Below are 20,447 nucleotides of genomic sequence, written 5' to 3' on the forward strand. Positions count from 1 at the left end.
CCTTCAAAACTGCTTCAGATTAAGCAGAGAAAATGTAAATCCATTTAATGTGACTCTGAGTATGTGTGTGTGGGTGTGGGTGTGGGTTAGAAACATGTGAGCAGTCACAAATCCCCTGCTTCTTTTTGTTTGACTCTTTGCTCTCCTCCCCTCGAAATAATCATTGGGAAATGAAAGTAAACAAGATCATTAAGACATTTTCACAAAGGAGGAGGAGAACATCTGACAGGATGAAAGTTCCACCTCAGGGAAACACAAATACTGTACTGCAGGCATCCTGTGATTTCCCTTTGCCTCGCATAGTTATTATTATCATTATTACAGATATTTACAGCTTGTGCTTTGAGGAGTAAAACATCTGTGCAGGAAATTAGACTTCCATTCAAAATTAAAGCTGCGTGTTAGTAGCTATTGTGACTTTCTAACACAAACACACACACACACACATCTATTCTTCTCAGTAAACTGCATTCATCTAAAGAGCCTTAAACAAAGTGTTCTCACTCACCTTAACCATAATGTCTTAGGGTAAGACATTATGGTTAAAGTTAACCTAACCACAGTTCACAGTTCACGGTTTTGATCTCCTCTCGTTCTGGAACTGATAACATCAGTGTTTATGCTAGAAAAGGTCCTTAATAGGGAACCTATACAAGAACACACACACACACACACACAGACAACCAGACAGACAGACAACAGATCCAAGTTTATTTTGGACATTTCAGTGCTCACACATTCTTTAATGCCTACATTTTAAAATACAACCATAGCCATAAAAAGATATATACATACATACATACAATAAATCTACATATTCAAACACAACTTGCAGTACAAAAACACCAAGAATAAACACTTTAAGTTCTCAGCGTCCTATTAGTAGAGTTCTAAAAGAGACAGCACATCGTCCAAGCCACAGGAGGCTTCCGTCTACTGCTGCATTCCATGACCTTAACCCAAAATCTGTTATGAAGAGAATGACCTCGGCCCTCACATGAGCACAGTGATATTCTGTGGTTTTGCCTTATTGGTGAAGTACTGAGATTTCTGTTCGTACAGACAATAGTGACATCTGGTGTGCAGAGTGACATTTGAAACGTCTGTTTGTGATTTGACATTTATTAAATATTAACACAGTAAAATAATAAATAAATCGAACAAGTGCAATGGAAATATATTGTTTCAAAGGAAATCGCCCTGTTAGATTTGCCATTTAATTTTAGAAGGGGTGCTACGGACAACATGAATACTATTTCTTTTTGACATAGGATTGTTTAGGGTATTTATTGCCTTTATTTATTGATAATGTTTATTTATTTATTTATTTTGTTTTTTCTCGAGGTGTTTTTAATTCTTTTTTATTATTATACTGACCATTATTGATATTTAAATTCCCCTGCTTATGGGAATGACCTGAGTCATTCCTGAGTAGCGGTTTACCTGAATACTCTGATGCGAATACTCAATGTATGTACGTATATACCGTATATATATACATATATACATATGTGTATATATATATATATATATATATATATATATATATATATATATATACACATATTTATGTATATATATATGTATGTATACATATATATAATATATGTTTATACATGTTACTTTGTACTTTTGTTGTTTTCTTGAATTTTTAGCTGTTTCCTTTACTTCCTGTTTTATTTTGAAGTTTTTCCTGCCTGTGTACCTTGTGTGCAGTTTTACTTCCTGTCCTGTCTTCCCTGATTGTCTGCCCCGCCCTAATGTGTTTCACCTGTGTCTTGTTTGTCACATGTGTGTTTAGTTGTCCCTGTCCTAGTTAGTCTCTGTTGGTTTGCTTTGCTGTTATAATTCACTCCTGCCTGTCTCGCCATGTTTCTTCCTGCAGGTCAACTCCTCATGTTTGTTTATCCTCTGTTTATTTGACAATCACTGTTATCTTAGCGTGCTGAGTCATGTCTAGTTTGTTTTGTAACTGAATGCCAAAACCACATACTCATCTTACTGCACAACAAGTCTACCAACACGTATAAATAAATTAACCTGAGTCTGAAAAAAAATAAAAAGAAGGTGAGTGATGTTGTCTTGCTGCAGATGAAGGCCAGTTGAGGATCAGATGGCGCCAGGATCTATAACACAACCAAGTGATGGTACATTTAATTTATGTTATCATCGAAACTCTTACCTCTCGAGTAATTCAGTCCACAGAGACTACAGTTAAGTGCACAAGTTGTAAATAATAAAAGGAAAATGTGAAGTGTGATGCTCTCTGTTTGTGAATAGTTTGCTCCTTCTTCATCAGTGCAGTTTGCAGCTGAAACAATAAGCTCTTATGTTCCTTTCAGATGGATATAGGCTGACAAAGCCACAAGGTGCTGATGGAGGCTGTAAGGAAGCAGGTGAGGAAGGAATGTGTGGACACACATGGTGGCTATGAGTATCCACTCCACAACAGCTCACACTCTTCTGATTATGTTTGTATGTGATGCAGCTGTGCGTCAAGTAGCCCAAGAATGTGTGTTTATTTTTACTTCTTTTTTTTTTTTTCCAAGGTCTCTGAACTCTGAGATCTTTGACTCTGTGGTGTGGAACATTTCCAGGTATGTAGCCTTGGACAGCAGCAACATTCCTCAGATTAAACATGTTTCCAAACACAGCAAAGACAATACTACTTCACCTCTGATCAGAAATGACAAGGTTGTATTTCTCATGAAATCTTTTATTGAAGGCTTGATGAATGGAAAGATTACATCTTGAAATTGGTGAAATACCAGACCATATTTACAATAGCAAATAATAAAATAAAAATGAATATGTGATACTTCCTGAAAGACCCTGTATTTTAATGGAGGAGAGGTCATGTTATTATAAAAATAACACCAGTGTATACTGATTTATATGTAGGGACGATACCAATATCACAAACTCGAGATATCGTCATTTTAGACCATTTATGAACGTATGAAACTCTAAACAACACATCTGTGCCGAGTCATTTCAAATACACAATTCTCCAACTGTGTGACAAATGTTATTCTCACAAAAAGAAGAAATAACTGGGCTAAAATGCTTTTGCTGATTTGTATTTACATTTTAACAGTCTGTGCATATTGAAGCATGCGACACATCATATTTTTAGATTGTATCTGAGATTTTGACCAGTAATGGACCGATACTTCCCATCCCTAAATATGTGGAACTAAAATGCTGCACAGACACACTGAACACTATGAACCATTTGTCCGAAAATCTCTATAACTGATGTATTTTTGGTGCAAGTGCATTTGTTACAGCCAGACAAAAGGAGGGAATTAAGGAAGTAAAACTTTAATCTGCCAAATTTCACCTTTTACGGCGATTTGTACAGGAGGGAATGTGATGGCACATGGTTTAATTAACCTGTAGCCTTTTTGTGGTCCCTAATGACAACGACCATAACGGCGTCTTCAGACCTGCTCAGGACCACTTTTACTTATTTCTCATGTGGAACAGATTAGGTTTGTTAAGTTAATTAAAATGTAGCATTAAGATTCCTTAAGTCTCGTGAGTCATGAGGGAAATTTGAATGGAGTGCAGTCGAGGGTGAATTGGTATAATATGCTGTACTTTTAGAAACTGTTTTTTTTTTTTTTTTTTTTTAGCTCTCTGGGTGTGATTAATGGAGGAAGTCAAGAGCGTATGAAATGTTTCCAGCACTTTCTGCTTTTGTGTCACACTGGAGTTGTGATGCTGGTGATAAATTGTTTGCAACAGTGCAGATCGTCAGAGTGATGAAGAGGATGAGAGAAGAAGACTTTGTGCTTATGAAGGCAGATTATTTCCCTCTAGTCTGTGTGGCTGAAAGAAGCAACACTTTTTAATAAAAGCTTTACAGTATTGTGCCGCTTGCCTCTAGAATAAAATAAACATGTTCTGAAGTAGTTTATTGTATAGTTTTGTTTACTGGGACAGATGCACTCATTTTAATCTCGGCTCTTCAATATATATTTTTTTGCTATATTATTTATGTTTGGCCCTTTTGGGAGAAAGAATTCTAACTCTAAACTCATTTTATCTGCCCTAAATCCTGATTTAAAGAATAAACTTGAACTCAAATTAAGTCTATATGTTATAAATAAGGGTTTCAATGTTATTTCTTTTACATGTGGAAGAGTTGGAGGAATGTGTGAAATGTGTTTGTGGCAAAACCTTTAAAAGAGAGCAAGAGATTCAATACACAATGACCAGCATCTATCCTAAGGTTTAAAGCGTTGGTGACCTTTTATTGAATATTATTAAGAAGCAGAAACACTGATCTGACAATAGATGTTTCTGTATTGATGTGTTCTTCACTATTTTGCCTTTGTCTCTGTCTTGTTATGGACTCCCGACCTTTTGACTATAATTGTCATCTTGAATTGGATACACTTCCCTGTGTGTTTGCTTGTCTATTTGTTTTTTAACTTATTGCTGTGATGCTAGTATTTTTGTTTCGATTATAATTAAAGCTGTGTGTCTGTTCAGTTCAAGCCGTTGTCAAACAATGCTGATTAAGTCTTTGTCAGACTATGGTACTATGGTCGCCGCTAAGTCACACCATAAGTAAGGGAATGTAAATATCAATAATGGTTACATTACATGAAAATTTACGAAATTCTAAAAATATACAAAGAAAATCAGCCCTACAAAACTGTGAGACTCAGTGACTACATTTACACTCACAGTTTAATCCAGCTAAGGCAGTGGTCTGACTAAGGAGTATAAATGTGGAGGAGAAAATCGATTTATTGGCCCTGTACGTCTGACTCCGCCTCCATAGGTGGTGCTGTATCTCTCTATAAATTTGTGCGTATTGAATCAGTTTCCTGTTTACCTTTACATCACAGAAAAACAAGCGGTGAACAGCGAGATAGGAGGTGAGTTCGTACCTGCTGTGATTCAAATTAGATGGAGCATGGCTACAATTCTGCAGTTTATAGTTCGTCTCTTTCTACTTCCGGGTCACAGAAGGTCAAGTCTGACTCCAGTCCGACTGAGCATATGCATGCAGGAGCGATCAGACTATGAAAAGCATTACTCCGCTGTGTTAGTCCGATTAAGACTAGCACGATTTTAGTCAGACTAACTTGTTTACATGACGTTAAGAAAACCGAATTATTGTCTTAGTCCGACTAAAATCGGATTTTTAACATGCATGTAAACCCTGAGTATAATTTGATTTCGGTGTCTGTGGCAACACGTTCTACATCGTAACTGACTGCAACTCGATTCTCCGAGTTTCCTGGGTGCAGACTGGACAAGTAAAACATCTGTGAGAGACATGAACAACACAACTTGAATGTCATGCAAACAGACAGCTACATTTCCTGTGTGCGTGCATGTGCGTGAGAGGAGGGGCGTGGGAAAAAAACTAGGTCATAGAGACCGCAGTGTTTTGATAATTACTCGGATGTCCACAGGGGGCGATGGAGGTTCCGCACTAGCGCTTTAAAATGTGTATAAAACATGTAATATTCATCAGAAATTAAAAGAACCGACTGCACAGACACACATCTGCACTGAGCACATATCCTGGATTAAACCCTGTGCGAGGCACCAGGGAAGGAAACTGGAGGCTCTGTGGAACTAAAAATAACTCCAGTGTCTGCAGGAGTGAGACAGAACAGTGGGAAGATCAGAGCCACAAGGACAGACAGCACAGAAATATTGAATTCCTAAGTTTTTATCGATGGCTGATGAAGGAAGAGATATGAATCATTTTCACATCAACTCAGATCAAGCCTATGATGTATAATCTACAATCCATTTTTGATAGTTGTGTTGATGGATGCAGAAATGGCATCATTGGTTTGTCCACCACTTTGTTCCAGACTAAATAACTTAACAAATAGCTGGATTATGTAGTGACATTCAAGTTCATCTGTGTCATTTCCTCCAACATTAACAACGATCCCTTTAGCTATAATCAGCATAATTTCCCTAGATTTCCTAAATAAAAAATGAGCATGAAAAGCATTAATTATTTCTATGCATCGTCCAACCGTTCTTCTCTCTGTCTCCCCCATGCACTTCATCACGGAATTGGAGAGGAGGCTGTTGGGCGATGTCAGAGCGTATTTTGGGCAGCTTCCTGCACTCGTACTCGCTTACCTTTCAACCTTTAAAGTGAAACTGCGAGTGCACTGTACAAAGTGTACCCACACAGGGTGGTCATCTCAAAAGGAAAAGGACTTTTTAACAGCAGCATATCTTTTTTACTCTGTAGTGTCATTGTATTGCAAATGTAGATCTTTTTTCTTAAATGTTTTAATCTATTTGAATTTTTAATGAAAGCAGCACATGATATAACATAAAGCCTGGTCAATTGAAACGTTTGGGGAAAATTAACTGTTTTAGAGATTAGAAACTAAAATTATATCACACACTATTTCAAAGTAAAAGTGTTTGTTTTGAGACATAGTTCCCAATGAAAAAAACAGAATGTTGATACAAAATGAACAAAAACAGACAGAAAATAAAATTGACTCAGCACATTGAATCAAAAATAACATGTAGACAATTGTAATTAAAGCTTATATTTAATTAAATGTTGAATGTATGTTTTAATGTGATAAATATAAACATAATTATTATTATAGTCTATTCATAAAAAAATACATATGACGAATTCATAAAAATAAAAGGATTAAAAGCCAAGTGTGGAGCTCGCAAATGTGCACAGTAAACACATTATTATATAAAGTAAGAGCAGGATCATGCAGGCAGACAGAGATTAAATTAAACAACTCTCAGCTCAAGTGTTTATGAAACACAATTTTCCTCTGAGACTGTGTGAGTTTACACCATCACCACCACCACCATCATCATCATCACCACCACTGCTCTTCATGATCACACCTCTAATAACAGATCAGTCACGATGCAGACGCCTCGCTCCCTCTTCACCTGTGCAGTGTGACTCAGTCATTTCTTCTTCATCTATACTCTCCCTGACTCTGCAGGTGTGCGCTTGTTTTGCTCACAGGCAACACGTGGATGTGATTGTCACGGGTTAATGGTGACTCTCCTCCTCAACTCAGTGGGGACCAGAGATGCTTCAGTGCTCCTCCTTCACTATCAAACAGCTGCTTCAAGTGTCTCTCTCTCTCTCTCTCTCTCTCTCTCTCTGCAGGCATCAGCTGCATAGCTCTCTCTCTCTCTCTCTCTCTCTCTCTCTCTCTCGCTCACTGACTGAGCGTCGTTAAAAGAGCGCGAGCAGGATTGCAACGGATTTTCTCTCCGCCAACAGCAACACAAACCCGGACGCAATGCAGGTGCAGTATACACATTTGTTGTTTTCACGCTTCAATAATTTACTTGTTGCTGGAACAGTTTCTGGTGACATAATCCCAGATTAATCACGGTAAATCTTGCAGTGGAGGAGACAAAAAATCCTGCTTTCAAAATGTCACTATAAACTATAGATTGTTAAAGAACAAAAAAAGTATACAGAACTTGGAAATGTGATATTATATCAATGCTTTTAATTGTATTCATGCATAATGTGTTATATATTTGGCTTTATTTGTTGCAAGTTAATTTAATTAGAATTTTACATTTATTTTACAAAGTCACACTAAGATTAGATGCAAGTGAAACCAAAACAAGTCAATGCAAGTATTTAGATTTAAAGTAACTGAGTGTCAGATAAAAAAAGAAAAACTTCAACACTGACTGAAATAAAAACGGATTATAGAGAGAAGCTCTAGTGAAAACATTATTTTCAAAGATGAAAGGCTGAACAATGATCCAAACTGTGTTCATGATGCTGAGGGAACATCTCACTCTCAGCACACGTGATTTCATCTGACCTGAAATCACCTTCTCTTCACATCCTTTAAAACCCATTTATTTTAATCTCACTGCTGCAGAAATTGTGATGGGGTGATTTTAGAATTGACTTCACTTGTTGTTGTTTTTATAATAAAATAAAATAATGCTTTTTCCTATTAGAACTCATCATGACAGGCGACTGAAGGAACCTCACATATACAGTATGACATGCATATATGAATGAGAAAGCTTCATGCACTTTAAAATGCATCCATGCATATTTATTTCCCATGTGTGATGTCTGCCATGGATGCATACAATATGACTATAGGTGTGCACGTCTGTGTGTGTGTGTGTGTGTGTGTGTGTGTGTGTGTATTTGGTTGTTTATGTCTCTTTTGGATGGTCGAGTCAAGTGTCAGGCTGTTTTACTCGTAGTCATCATTCGCCTCTCAGCTGCGGCCAAACTTTTGAGGCCAGATCTTTTATTGATGCCGTTTTAAAGAGTGTGAATTATTGAGCAACACTCTCTTTGGCATCCTTTCATATTCAAAAAAAGGGGGGGTGTTGGGGTGACGGGGCAAAGGATGCTCCCCCCTCATAGTGCATTGGTTTATTTTTCACGACAACCCTTTACATTGCTTCGTCAGCCTTCCTCTTAAAGAAAGGCTGCTTTATTGTTAGACTGCAGAGACGGAGGAAGGAGACAAGAGCCTTAAGACGGGGAGGAGAAAAGGAAAATAAAGGAAAATACTTTAAACTGGCTCCTGGGAATCAAACACTAAAGGGAGTAAATGAGTCTTTGACTGAACAACATAGCTAGAAAAGCTGAAAATGAAGAATCACTGTGTGTCATGCAAAAGATACTGAGTTGCAAAGTGAGTCGTCACATTGATCATGGTCAAGATTTTCATAGCAGATGCATAATTGTACTATTTTACAGTCAATGTGTTGTATTGGTCACTGAAATATTATAGTATAGAAACACTGAATGTGCGTCTGACGATCAGATGATGGTGAAAATAAATGGAAACACGAGTCGCGTACATGTTTCTATTCTCAGACGAGCTCTCGCTACGATAACAATAGATCATTTACAATCGTATTTCAGACTTCATATTATGTATTTGTTTATTTCTTTTGTTTCTAATGGGACAGGTAAGGGTTAGATTATATTTCCATTCTCAGTCCCTCAGCAGACCAGTGTCAGCTACATAACACAACAATACACAACAATAACGGTAAGAATGTACCACAAATGACCACAATGACCAAGTGCATTAGTGATCATTTGTGCAAATTAGCGCACACAGGGTCACATAGGGTCACAAGTCTGTTTTCAACAAACAGATAAACACACGACGCAGTTTTGATGCAGTTCACATAAGAAACCAGAGAGAATACAGGAGAGAACCTGGTGAGTTTATATTATAAATGAAAAAATACAAACTTTCTTCTGTTTTTTACAGGACTCTCTCACATTAATTGATTTCCTTGTTTTCCTTTAAATGGGAACATAGTGTACAAAATTCACATCATTCACTATTGAGCTAGATCTGAAACTAGCGATCAAGACAACTTGTAAGGAAAGTGTTTACTGACATTATAAATCAAGTATTTTCCCTGCATCCAGTGGAGTCGCCCCCTAGTGACTATTGAATCTATATCTATCTATATCTATTAATAGCGTATTCATACACAGGTGGAAAGTGTCTGAAAGTAACTTTGCATTTCAATAAAGGGTACAAACCACATTTAAATAATAATGTAAAGTTAAATAAACATCACACAATAGAAATGATGTTGCAGTGTAATTCAACAGAGAACAAACTGCCCCCACAGTGAAGTGTGATCTCATTTGGCAGATGGTTCCAGTATCTTGTGTCCATCTCTATTTGTTTTCAACCCCTTGAGTAAATGGATGAACTCGCAGAGCGTATCAGACTGCATCCTGACTCAGAGTGCTATGTATTACACTGGATCACTAAGTTTGTTGTGTGGAAGTGTTTTCAATGTGACCCTCTGATCCCCCTGAACTGGACACAGCTATGGATTATTATTGTCCGTCCTGTATCTCCATCTGTCATCAGACCTGCACACAGGCTAATAAAGCCTCTTCGATTTGATCTGGGTTAGGGTTAAAGTTACCCCATTAAGGTCAAATAACATGGAAGCTAATGAGTGGGTGTTTTTCCAGGTGTGGGTGTGGCGCTTGTTTCCTTCTCCCTGCCTGAGTTCGGTCAGGTCAGGTGATTCGTCTCGTATAAGAGCGAGTGAGGAGGCGCCTTAAAAGGTTTTCACACAATTGTTCCCTCTTGTGTTTCCTTCTCCTCAGGCCAACGAGAAGGTGGTGGACGGCAGTTTGGTGCCTGATGCCAATGGAAAAGATCCAAACCCAGGCGCTCAGACTGAGGGCTCCAAGTGGCAGAAGCCACGTCTCACCCGTAAATCTCTAATGAAGTGCTGTCTCGTCAAGTGGATCATAGCCAGCACCACACAGCAAGGGCCAGGTATTACCACACGCAGAAAATCTATACAAAACAGACTCACAACACAACACACTCTATTGAACGCCTGCTTGAAAGTATATGGCAGCGCGGGGGGAAAGAGGTAGAGTCAGTTGGGACGTACAGACACTACAGAATACATGAATTTTAAAGCAACTGTCCCATTTACGGTATGGACATACATTCAAAATGCAGTGTTCATGCCTCTTCTTCTCCTTATTCAGTATTTACAGCACAGAGCTCTCCATTCCCCAAACGCCAATTCATTTTAGGGTAAGTCAATAAATGGATTTCACAATTGACAAGAATAATGTTACAAAAAGACATTTACAACACTCTTTAACCTTTAACACCTTTTTTTTGGCTTATTTTAACCATAAAAGAGCCAGAAAATGCGCTTTTGCCCATTTTTCCAGAATATCTTTTAATATCTGGCAGTTATTTACAATTTTCTGGATGTTAAAATAGTAATTTAATATGAAATTTGAACAGTATACAACATATTTTTTTGCCAAAAAATGGAAACTTATGTCCAGGCATTTTTCCAGATCTTTCCTCTCCGGTGACAAAGACGCTGATTTGCCGGCTTCCCGCAGCCATGCAAGTGAAACTACCGTAATAACCGCATGTTGGCTTTGACGTGCAACTTCTCAGCTTTCAGAAACCGGTGGAATTATCCCCGATAGCACACACTGTCTGCGATACACTCACTGTTAAAGTGTTAAATCCATAGAAATGTGCATTTCTATTTAAGATAACCATTTAGTTTTTTCTTTTAAAGGCCCTGTCATACTTCTTTGTCTGTGTGTCTGTTAGGGTCAGTTTGACGCCAGCTGTGCTGTGCTGTGCTCCCCGTAGAACATCACTTTCCAGTCCAGTCGGTGTCTCTGACCCTAGTTTTAATCAGAAGTGACAATGAGCTGTGTGAACGCTGCGGGCCTCACCACAAGTCTCATCCAAGAATATCACTTTGTCCGGGCAGCCAGATTGATTTATTGTGAGACTCTATTATCTTTCTTGATGATTAGTACATTGATATGCAGATAAGCTCCACTTGTTTGCAGAGACGAGCCGCTGCAGTCATCAGAGACTCAGTCACTGCCGACTTTATTTCTGTGCCAGCAGACACATGGCTGTGTGCCTTGGACATTGGACATTTCTGAAGACACTAACAGCCAGAGCATAATGCTCTTGTGGCGAACAAACCATTCCCTGTAAATCAGAGACATTATACATCATCATATGTGTCTCAACCCCATTTTAAACATCAGCAAGAACACGGTCTTGTTTCTTTATATTGATTTGATCGTTAGCGATGTCTAGAGTAGATATGAAGTACTATGAAGTAAGTAAGTACCAAAGTCCTGGAGCTGAAAAGACATGGAGCTTTATTCAATACACTTTCCTTTGTTTCATTACTGCATGATTTCATTGCCATCTGCTGGTTTGTGGACATTATAACACCCAAATGTCTCCTGCAGTCAAATCTCTACAGCTGATGGTAGCTTTGCAATGATCCTCAAATTGAGTTGTTTTGGGGTTTTATTTAGCAAATAATGCCATCACCAGAAACATTATTCATAAAGTTGTGAATAACACAGGCCACACCAGAAAATGTCACACTGTGTTTTAAGTCTGCCACATACTCTGTAGGAAGTAATAATTAGTTTACAGCCAAATAAGCTTGTATTCTTCATCAGTAAACAAACTGACTGGTATATTATGACATAATGGTTTTTCCTCTGCCTTTATTAGCATCCTGACTATAGGGATTCTAAGGTTTTTGTGCCTTGTTGCTCTGCTGTTGGCGTGAGTAAAGGTAATAAGCATTTTCCTTTGTAGCAATGTGTGATTTGGTTAAACTAAAGTGAAAATAAATCAAAATGTGAGGTTTGCATTCTGTACAGATAAATAAACCCCTGCAGTATAAGTAGCTGGTAATTCCTGATTTAATTTCAAAGTGTAATTAAACCTGAACAGAAAGTTAATGACGGGCAATGCTAATAGAAAATACTAATAGAGTACAAAGTTAATATTGTTAAGAACGTGAACTGAAGTGTAAGTGATAGTTTTTGCTGAATGGGCTCAGGCTGTGAGCTGTAACGTTGGTGAAACTGACGGCTGCACTGTCGGCATCTCTGGGTGCTTACGCCACCACACTCTTATCTGTGTTTAATAGAAGAACGCAGATAGTTCAGCACTTAAAGTGCATTATGGTGTTGCATTATTTTTATGGCAGGCATCTTGCATGTCCGAGCTTTGGCCGCAAGTGCAATTAACACACCCATTAGAAATATAATGCAAAAAGATCCACAGGGGGGATGTAATTACTTGCAGAACGGTGCTGTGATCTCACAGTTTATTCATATTTATTTATAAGTGGAGACTGATTTACACAAAAGGACCAACGATGAGGCAAAAAAGATATTCTGATAATACCGAAAGAAGACACTGCTGTAACGTTTTATTTTTATACACATTAAACCTATTTGGTTAATTTCAGCATGTCAGCAACAGGCGTAGACTAAGAGCATGTCTGCTTGAGAGCAGCACTGGAGAATGATCACATGATGATAGTCGAGGACAAGGCAACAACAACAACAGACTGTAATCATTTTATATAAGTGAAATAGAGAGAGTAAGAGAAAATCACTGTGTTGTTTCCCTGTTCGTGAGAAAATGATCCACACCATCGTGTCTGTTGTAGTTTGTCATGAACTTCCTCTCCACGTTCACTCTGTATTTGAACGTATCTCCACTGCAGACCCTCGTTTTCCTTCTTATCTGGTCAGAGTGCTTTTTACTGTTACAATGGCTGAAGTACCTTGTGTTGTTTCCCACACTCTCTCATCAGACCCTTGTTTTTCTTCCCCTCTGGTTCAGATGTTTTTGAGGGGATTACTGAGGCTTTTTAGGTCCGATATCAAGTAGTATTTCCAATGCTTAGCCGATACTGTAGCTGCTCTCTACGCACTCTCTACTGCTGGCATCCCGAGCTTGGATATTGGGTGGAAGGTTGAGTGGCACACCAGACCAAAAACACCAAACCAAAACATGAGCACAGTTTACTTTTGAGCAACTTCTTTATTAATTGAAATATCGCTATTTTTCCTGTTGTATCGATCATCGTCTTGGGACGAGGGGGCAAGGATATATCACCAACTCAATTTTGACCCACCGTTATTTGATTGGTCACCAGTGCTTTTGTTTCTATTGTACTGGTGGCAGTTTGATTCTTGACTGTCTGTCATCTGGACTGTCCCATGCACAAGAAGCTGCAATAATCTAAGGGAGTGGAGTTGAAAGCATAACTGTTTCTAGGGCTTTTTCTGTATAAAAATGATTTATAGCTGAAAACAGCCGGCCCTGACAACGCTAGGAACGTGTTTACCTAAAGTGAGAGAGAGAAGAGTCAAAGGACAACACCAAGATTTGTGACTGCAGAGTGAGAGTTAGGGAGGACACCAAGTGCTTGTGATAGACCCTGGACAACCAAATAAGAGAACACTGCTGACAACATTTCTGCTCACTCATAAAAGCGAGGTTAAATCATCATTCAACATATTAATGCATCACTCCAGTAACAGGAACATCACAATGTTATGACCTCAAATATTATACGATACATTGTATCTTACAGTGCTTTGCAGCCATGGATTTTGTTTTTCATAGCCTATGGCATTATCTTATCTCATTAGTTATTTCAGTAGTTGTTTGACTCAGACATTAAGCACAAGCCCATTTAGAGCCTCTAACTTACATAAACCCTCCCCGGCCGTTGAAATGCATTTCTGGAACGGCGTTCTCTGCCTGCTCCAATATTTTATCTCTCAACAATTGATTTGCCCTCCAACTGCACCACCACCACCACCACCACCACCACCCTTTCCTACTTAAACGGAGTCCATTATGTTGTGCAAAGTCATCAGTTGTGAACTATGCTCGCATTCGTCTTTACTCTCATTAATCCTCCACCGCAGCACGATCGTACCGAGGCGCACCACAAGGAACACAAACGCACTCAGGGACCGACGATGCTCGTGTGTGTGTTATGTCCCAGTGAACTGTGCGACACATCAGCTTCACTGTTCTCAACTACAAAGTCATAAACACAGTCACAGTGGCCACGTTGTTTCTGGGCTCTGAGTTATGGAGCCTGCGTGTATCGCTGAACGACCCAGTAGACACAAGCAGCGCCACAAAGGGCAGGGCAGGCTCCTTCACTCTAAGTGCATATACCAAACCATCAGTGGATGTGGATCAATGCTTAGTTTTACAGCTTTGCATACTTGAAATGACTGCGCAAATAAAGACAGCTTAGACTGTCAATCAGAGTCTATTAGTAAAAAAAATTCCTTCAGTAACAATCACACACACACACACACACACACACACACTCACTGCTCAGGACAGAGTGATGGAGGATGTGGAGTAAGTAGGGGTGGAGTTGCAGGAGAGATCCTCAAAATGAACAGGACCAGGACTTAAAATGCAGCCGAGTAGAAACAGAGATGGATCTTTGGCGAGTGGAGATAGATTTGGATCATTTTGGGCAATTAAGACTCTATGAATTTCACTTGTCTTTGCATGAACACATGATGGACCTTGGACCTGTGTGTACAGAAGAGGATGCTCTCCACTCACTCTGAAAGAATGTTTTGGGTTTTTTTCCCCCTCCTGACTGGTCAGTGGTTGAAGTCATGGCTTTCATTTAAGTGAATATAATTGCTGATGCCTGAGCAAAAGCGCTGATAAACAGGAGGCGGCTGGAGGAAAAGGAGATGATTGGCAGCAGGTGACGTCGATGATAGGACGCGAGCTGTTCTATTAAAATTATCTGTTTAGGAACACTTAAGGGGACACAAATCATTCCTTTAAAATTTAAGCTTTTGCACACGTCGTATCTAATGCAAGGCAACGATGGAGCTGGACGGCATGGAAGTACTTGCCATTATTGTTGTGATTGGACTGTTTGTTGTCGTGCTCAAACAGTTTGGGATTTGGGAGCCCTTATCACTGGAAGGTAAGATTGTTGGTGTTCTGTGCAGCAGTGAGATTCCCAAGCATTGTTGTTATGTTAAAAAAAAGTTCATTTTTATTTATTATAAATACATGTACAAATAGCAGCAACTGTAGTGACCAAGATGTTTTTTTTTTTTCAATACTCAGAGCATGATGTGCGTCTGTCCTTTAAAGTCATGTTAACTGTGTTTGGTACATTTTAGTGACACGAGTAAAACATCCTGTGACCTGTGACTTTCTTCTTCCCCTCTGATTCCTTCACTGCTCCTCTTCACTCCCTCCCTTGTCTTTTTCAACGTTCTATTTGAATATAATTCATGTAAAGATGGTGAGTACGTACTGTACACGTATGCCTGCAGTGGAAGTTTCATTTTGATCCTTTCCCTCCATTTATTTAGCTTCTTGTATATATATATTTTAATCATATTTAAACTGAACTTTTATCCCTTTTGGCTGATTTATGAAACTTTTTTATGATGGGTTTTGTTAAATAATTGTTAAATGATCCCAATTTTCTTTCTGCCACTGTGTTTAAATGTCAGTTTTGGTAAAGGTGTTGCTCAGTTTTTGCAAAAAAAAGAATATCTGCCTACTACAAGTTACTCTGGATCATAATTTTCCCTCCTCCTTTTTCCACCTCCACCAAGGATGAAACGTATTTTTAACCAGCATTTGTCTTTTTTGTCTGTCTGTTTGTGAGCAGTAAATCTTTAAAGTTTTGGGAATGTGTAGAGAAATGCTTAGATTGTGTTGGTGATCCACATATGGATCCAATTTCAGGATTTTAAGTGTTGGCCTTGGTGGAGGTTTATACTCTCTGATTTCTTCCTCTTGTTTTATCCTTTTTAATGATTACACCCAGTATTCCTGTCTATTCTTCTTACCATGTTTTATCTCCCTCCCATCTCCTTGTCTCACAATTTCTTCTTCAACCTCTCCTCTATGTATATTTTGGTTTGTTAAGATGGTGAGTTGTTTCACCTCCCTTCTATTTTATTTTCCAATATTTGACTCCTTCCCTGCCCTTCCTTTCTTTTTTTGTATTCCTTCCTTTCTTTCTTGTCTTCTTTCAATTCCTGCCTCTTTTTCTCCCCTTCCTGTATCCCACCCACCCCGTTTTTTGGTTGTTTTTGTTTTTTTTTGTTTCCCAATGACAGATAGCGGTGACAGTGACCTCGAGCTCTCCATGGTGCGTCACCAACCCGAGGGCCTTGATCAGCTCCAAGCCCAGACCCAGTTCACCAGGAAGGAGCTGCAGTCACTTTACAGAGGCTTCAAAAATGTATGATGACAGTCAGGGGAAGGTTTTCTTCGAGCAATATCAACTATGAAAATGTGTTATTCAACTTCTAGGCACAATAATATGATATATATAGAATATGGACAAAAATATGTATTTACTTATACTATTAAATCTCTGAATGTATAACCAGTCATTGTCGCATATTCAGCCACATTAATGTTCAATGAAAACCACTTATTATATAATTTCAGCCCCATCCCATCTATTTAGAGTTCCTAATTCCCCTCATCCGATTGCTAAACCATTCCCCATCCCCTGATTAGCTCTCCTGGTATAGAGGCTGTCTTGTTTTTGGTCATTTGATTTCGTCTTTCAGTTTACTGTTACCTACTTTGCTTGTAATAACTACTGTCGAGGTGTATAAACGTTCAGTCTTTGTTAGTGCTGTGTTAGTTCCACCTGTGTTGTATTTCTTACAACTTAAACTTAAAACTTAAAAGCTTGTTTGCCTCTGTAGGTTCTTTTGGGTGTCATGAAAACCTGGCTCGCATGTGCATATACAGGTTTAAACATCTTCTATTACCGCTTTATCCTCCACATGGAGGTCGCTGGTGCTAATCCCAGTTGACATAGGGCAAAAGGCACAGAGAGACAAACAACCATCCACTCTCACACTCAGGGTCAATTTAGAGCGTCCATTTTGCCTAATAGGTCTGATGAAAGCGTTTTCACGTGACTCAACATTCTGCCCTTTAATGATTGAAGTAAACCAATATGCAGATATCATATAATTACAACTAGAGACATGATAGAGAAGGACTAATCCCAGACTAGCCCAGAAGGACATGAGCAGCAGCCTACTAAACAGTAGATTTAAAATTTCAAATCAGCTTCTCTGTGTCTTATATATTTCTGGGGATTAATGTAAAGCTCACAAAGCTCACAGAGACAAGCATCTCTCAGTTTATGTGGATATCGTGCTCTCCACGCCCTCTACTGTCCACATACTTGCACTGCAGTCAGTGGCTGTGTCTGCATTTTATAAATGTGTCTGTTCTCTATCATCAACAAAAACCTGTCTTTTGTTTTGTTTACTTTTTCATAGGAATGTCCCTGTGGACTTGTGGACGAGGAAACGTTCAAGAACATTTACGCACAGTTCTTCCCTCAAGGAGGTGCAGTATGACTTTTTTCAAAAATCTTGACCATAAACAGTCCAATTCAGTTTATCACCAGGCACACATGGACATGACATCATAAAGATCAACATACGTCTCGTTTTACTTTTGCTGGTCTGACACTATTCCTAACAACCTTCAGTCAAAGATCATTTCCAAACCAATACGTCTCTCGTACAGGAACATTTACAAAGAACACATTTAAGTTTACATTGTGAAGAGTGTAAAGGGAAAAAGAGTTTGAGAAGATTAGAGAATAAGTGTTAATAGAGGTCAAACAGTGCATCATTATAATCTGTGTTATACTATTATTATACTATATTGTATGTATAATATTAGAATTATTCAGTATGTATTATCACTTGGCTCAATATTGTAATCACATGACCCCTTTTAATGTCCATGTCTTGGTTATGAGGGTCATGATGGAGTCACACTGCTATGTTTGTATTCTTAATTCAATAACTAATGAAAAAAAAGATGTAAAGGTTTATATATAAGTGGAATAAAAATGGGATTAGGTATAAAAATATACAGACAAAGATTACAAGATACCATCATTTCATGTTCATTTGGCCTTTTTGTCCATCACTTTGTCCTCAGATGCAACCACGTACGCACATTTCTTGTTCAACGCCTTTGACATGGACAGAAGTGGCTCCATCCGCTTCGAGGTGAGTTCATAAACATCTAATGCGTCACTTCCCTGTAATTCTGACGAGCAGCAGCAGTGACAGAGTCTTTGTTTCACAGGACTTTGTGATCGGGCTGTCCGTGTTGCTCCGAGGCTCCGTGACAGAGAAACTCCGGTGGGCTTTTAATCTGTACGATATCAATAAAGACGGCTACATCACCAAAGAGGTACTGTCATACATCACATACGTCTGTTCCAGTGTGTAGATGCACTTTATTCCTGTCTGTTTATCTTATTTTATTGAACTGCAGGAAATGTTGGCAATAATGACATCCATATACGACATGATGGGCAGGTATACTTCCCCCAGTGTACGAGACGATTCCCCTTTCGAGCATGTGGAGAAATTCTTCAAGGTGTGTTCACTCTATAAAACTATACAGTCTATTTACTGGTGTATATAAGTAAATATTATTATGTACAGATATTTGAATGACACATCGTGCCTATTTATTGTTTTAGTGCTGGATTTGACCTATGACACTGTTGTTTCTTTAGAGAGAGAGAGAGAGATCAAAATGAAGTAAAAAATGCTCAAGACAGCAGATATCCTTTATTACAGTTTACACCAGAAGCAGAAGAAAAAAGCAAGTTCTGCACAAGAATAAAATAAATCATAAGAGAAACACTGCAAATGTCAGTTAGTGTCATATCACTTGCTTTTGTATTCACACACATTCCCTTAGTGGAACTGACCTCCACTGGACGTATGTGTACATATAGACAAAAGTATTCAGGTGCCAACATTACACCATTACAGCAACAGGGACTGTAATGACATATTAAAACACATATACTTTTATTTTTGGAGCTACAACACTTTCCAAACTGCTTGGAATACTTTCCTCAAGATTGTGACGTGTTTCTATTGGAATTTGTGCCCATTCATTATGAGATTCTTGATTCTTCATGAGGTCAGGCACTGACTCACAATCTCTGTTCCATTTCTTCTTCCATTGTTCTGCGCTTAATGGGGGTGAGGTCAGGGCTTTGTGTGCGGGAGTCAGTCAAGTTCTTCCACACCAAAAAAAAGGGACTTCCTGAAACTGTTGCCACAAAGTTGGAACCATAGCATTGTCTAAATTGTCTCGGGAGTGCTTAAGATTGTCCACTCGTGCTTTACCGAAACAACCATAGATGAAGATGTCTTAGTGTTTAGATTAAAAGTCTCTCTCCTGCATAAATGTGATATTCCACAGAAAATGGATCGCAACAGAGATGGAGTGGTGACAATAGATGAATTCATAGAAACTTGCCAAAAGGTAAAAACTCTGATAAAACTGACTGATGTCATGACGTTTTAAACTACGCCGATGGACTAACTTCAATAGCACGTCTGTTTTTTTTCTCACCAGGATGAAAATATAATGGCTTCCATGCAACTCTTTGAGAATGTCATCTAAGAGGTGGCTCAGTGACGCTGCATTGTGCTTCCAGGCCTGAAAGAGTCACGCAACACGTTTTCCTACATTTGAATACAAACACCCCTATTTTTCCAGGCAGAAAAACTCACTCCACTGTTTCTTTGCATGACAAATTTTCCTTTTTTCTACACATGCAAAAAAGAATGATGCCTTATCATTGCTACAAGAGCATGAGTGATTGCCCCACAATTTAAAGCATGTGATGCCAGACCACAGGTGTTGAACAATTTTTGAAATTCGGGCATAAGGGGGATGGAATTGTATTGTTTTGCACCGCAAAGAACGTAGTAATTTATTCAGATGTTTATATCGAGTCGTTATATCATTTTGAGCGTACACCTGCTGAAATGAATGTCGACGTCCATCGACTGTCGAGTATCGTCTTTTTATTAAGTTCCTCACAGACGGTAATAAATCTTAAATGTGCCCAGATGCTCTGACTTGTTTTTATTAAAATGCACAGTATGCAATAAATGCTTAAGTAATATCTAATCCAGGGGTGTTTTTTTAACGAGGGCCAGATTTTATAAAGAGAAGATTTCCGGGGGCCCTTCAGGTCTTTTTTAACAGTAAGCGTTACATACAAATGCT

General features: G+C 38.7%; 1 protein-coding gene across 3 annotated transcripts; it reads left to right on the forward strand.

Annotated features, from left to right (window-relative positions):
• The first annotated feature begins 1,906 nt into the window (after nt 1–1,906).
• LOC131446743 (calsenilin-like) lies at nt 1,907–20,286 on the forward strand. 3 transcript variants are annotated; one of them, XM_058618165.1, is made up of 12 exons: nt 1,907–2,147; nt 2,343–2,396; nt 2,550–2,597; nt 7,148–7,289; nt 10,124–10,298; nt 16,475–16,599; nt 17,666–17,735; nt 18,342–18,412; nt 18,492–18,599; nt 18,684–18,788; nt 19,632–19,694; nt 19,788–20,286. In XM_058618165.1, exons 4-12 carry the CDS (start codon nt 7,284–7,286, stop codon nt 19,833–19,835), a joined length of 771 nt encoding a protein of 256 aa, XP_058474148.1. In that variant the 5' UTR covers nt 1,907–2,147; nt 2,343–2,396; nt 2,550–2,597; nt 7,148–7,283; the 3' UTR covers nt 19,836–20,286. The 3 variants fall into 3 exon arrangements, with proteins under 3 accessions (XP_058474148.1, XP_058474149.1, XP_058474150.1); XM_058618166.1 differs by lacking the exons at nt 1,907–2,147; nt 2,343–2,396; nt 2,550–2,597 and adding an exon at nt 6,740–6,807; XM_058618167.1 differs by lacking the exons at nt 1,907–2,147; nt 2,343–2,396; nt 2,550–2,597; nt 7,148–7,289; nt 10,124–10,298 and adding an exon at nt 12,316–15,318.
• The last annotated feature ends 161 nt before the right edge of the window (nt 20,287–20,447 follow it).

This window comes from Solea solea, chromosome 19 (assembly GCF_958295425.1).
Source record: "Solea solea chromosome 19, fSolSol10.1, whole genome shotgun sequence".
NCBI lineage: Eukaryota > Metazoa > Chordata > Actinopteri > Pleuronectiformes > Soleidae > Solea > Solea solea.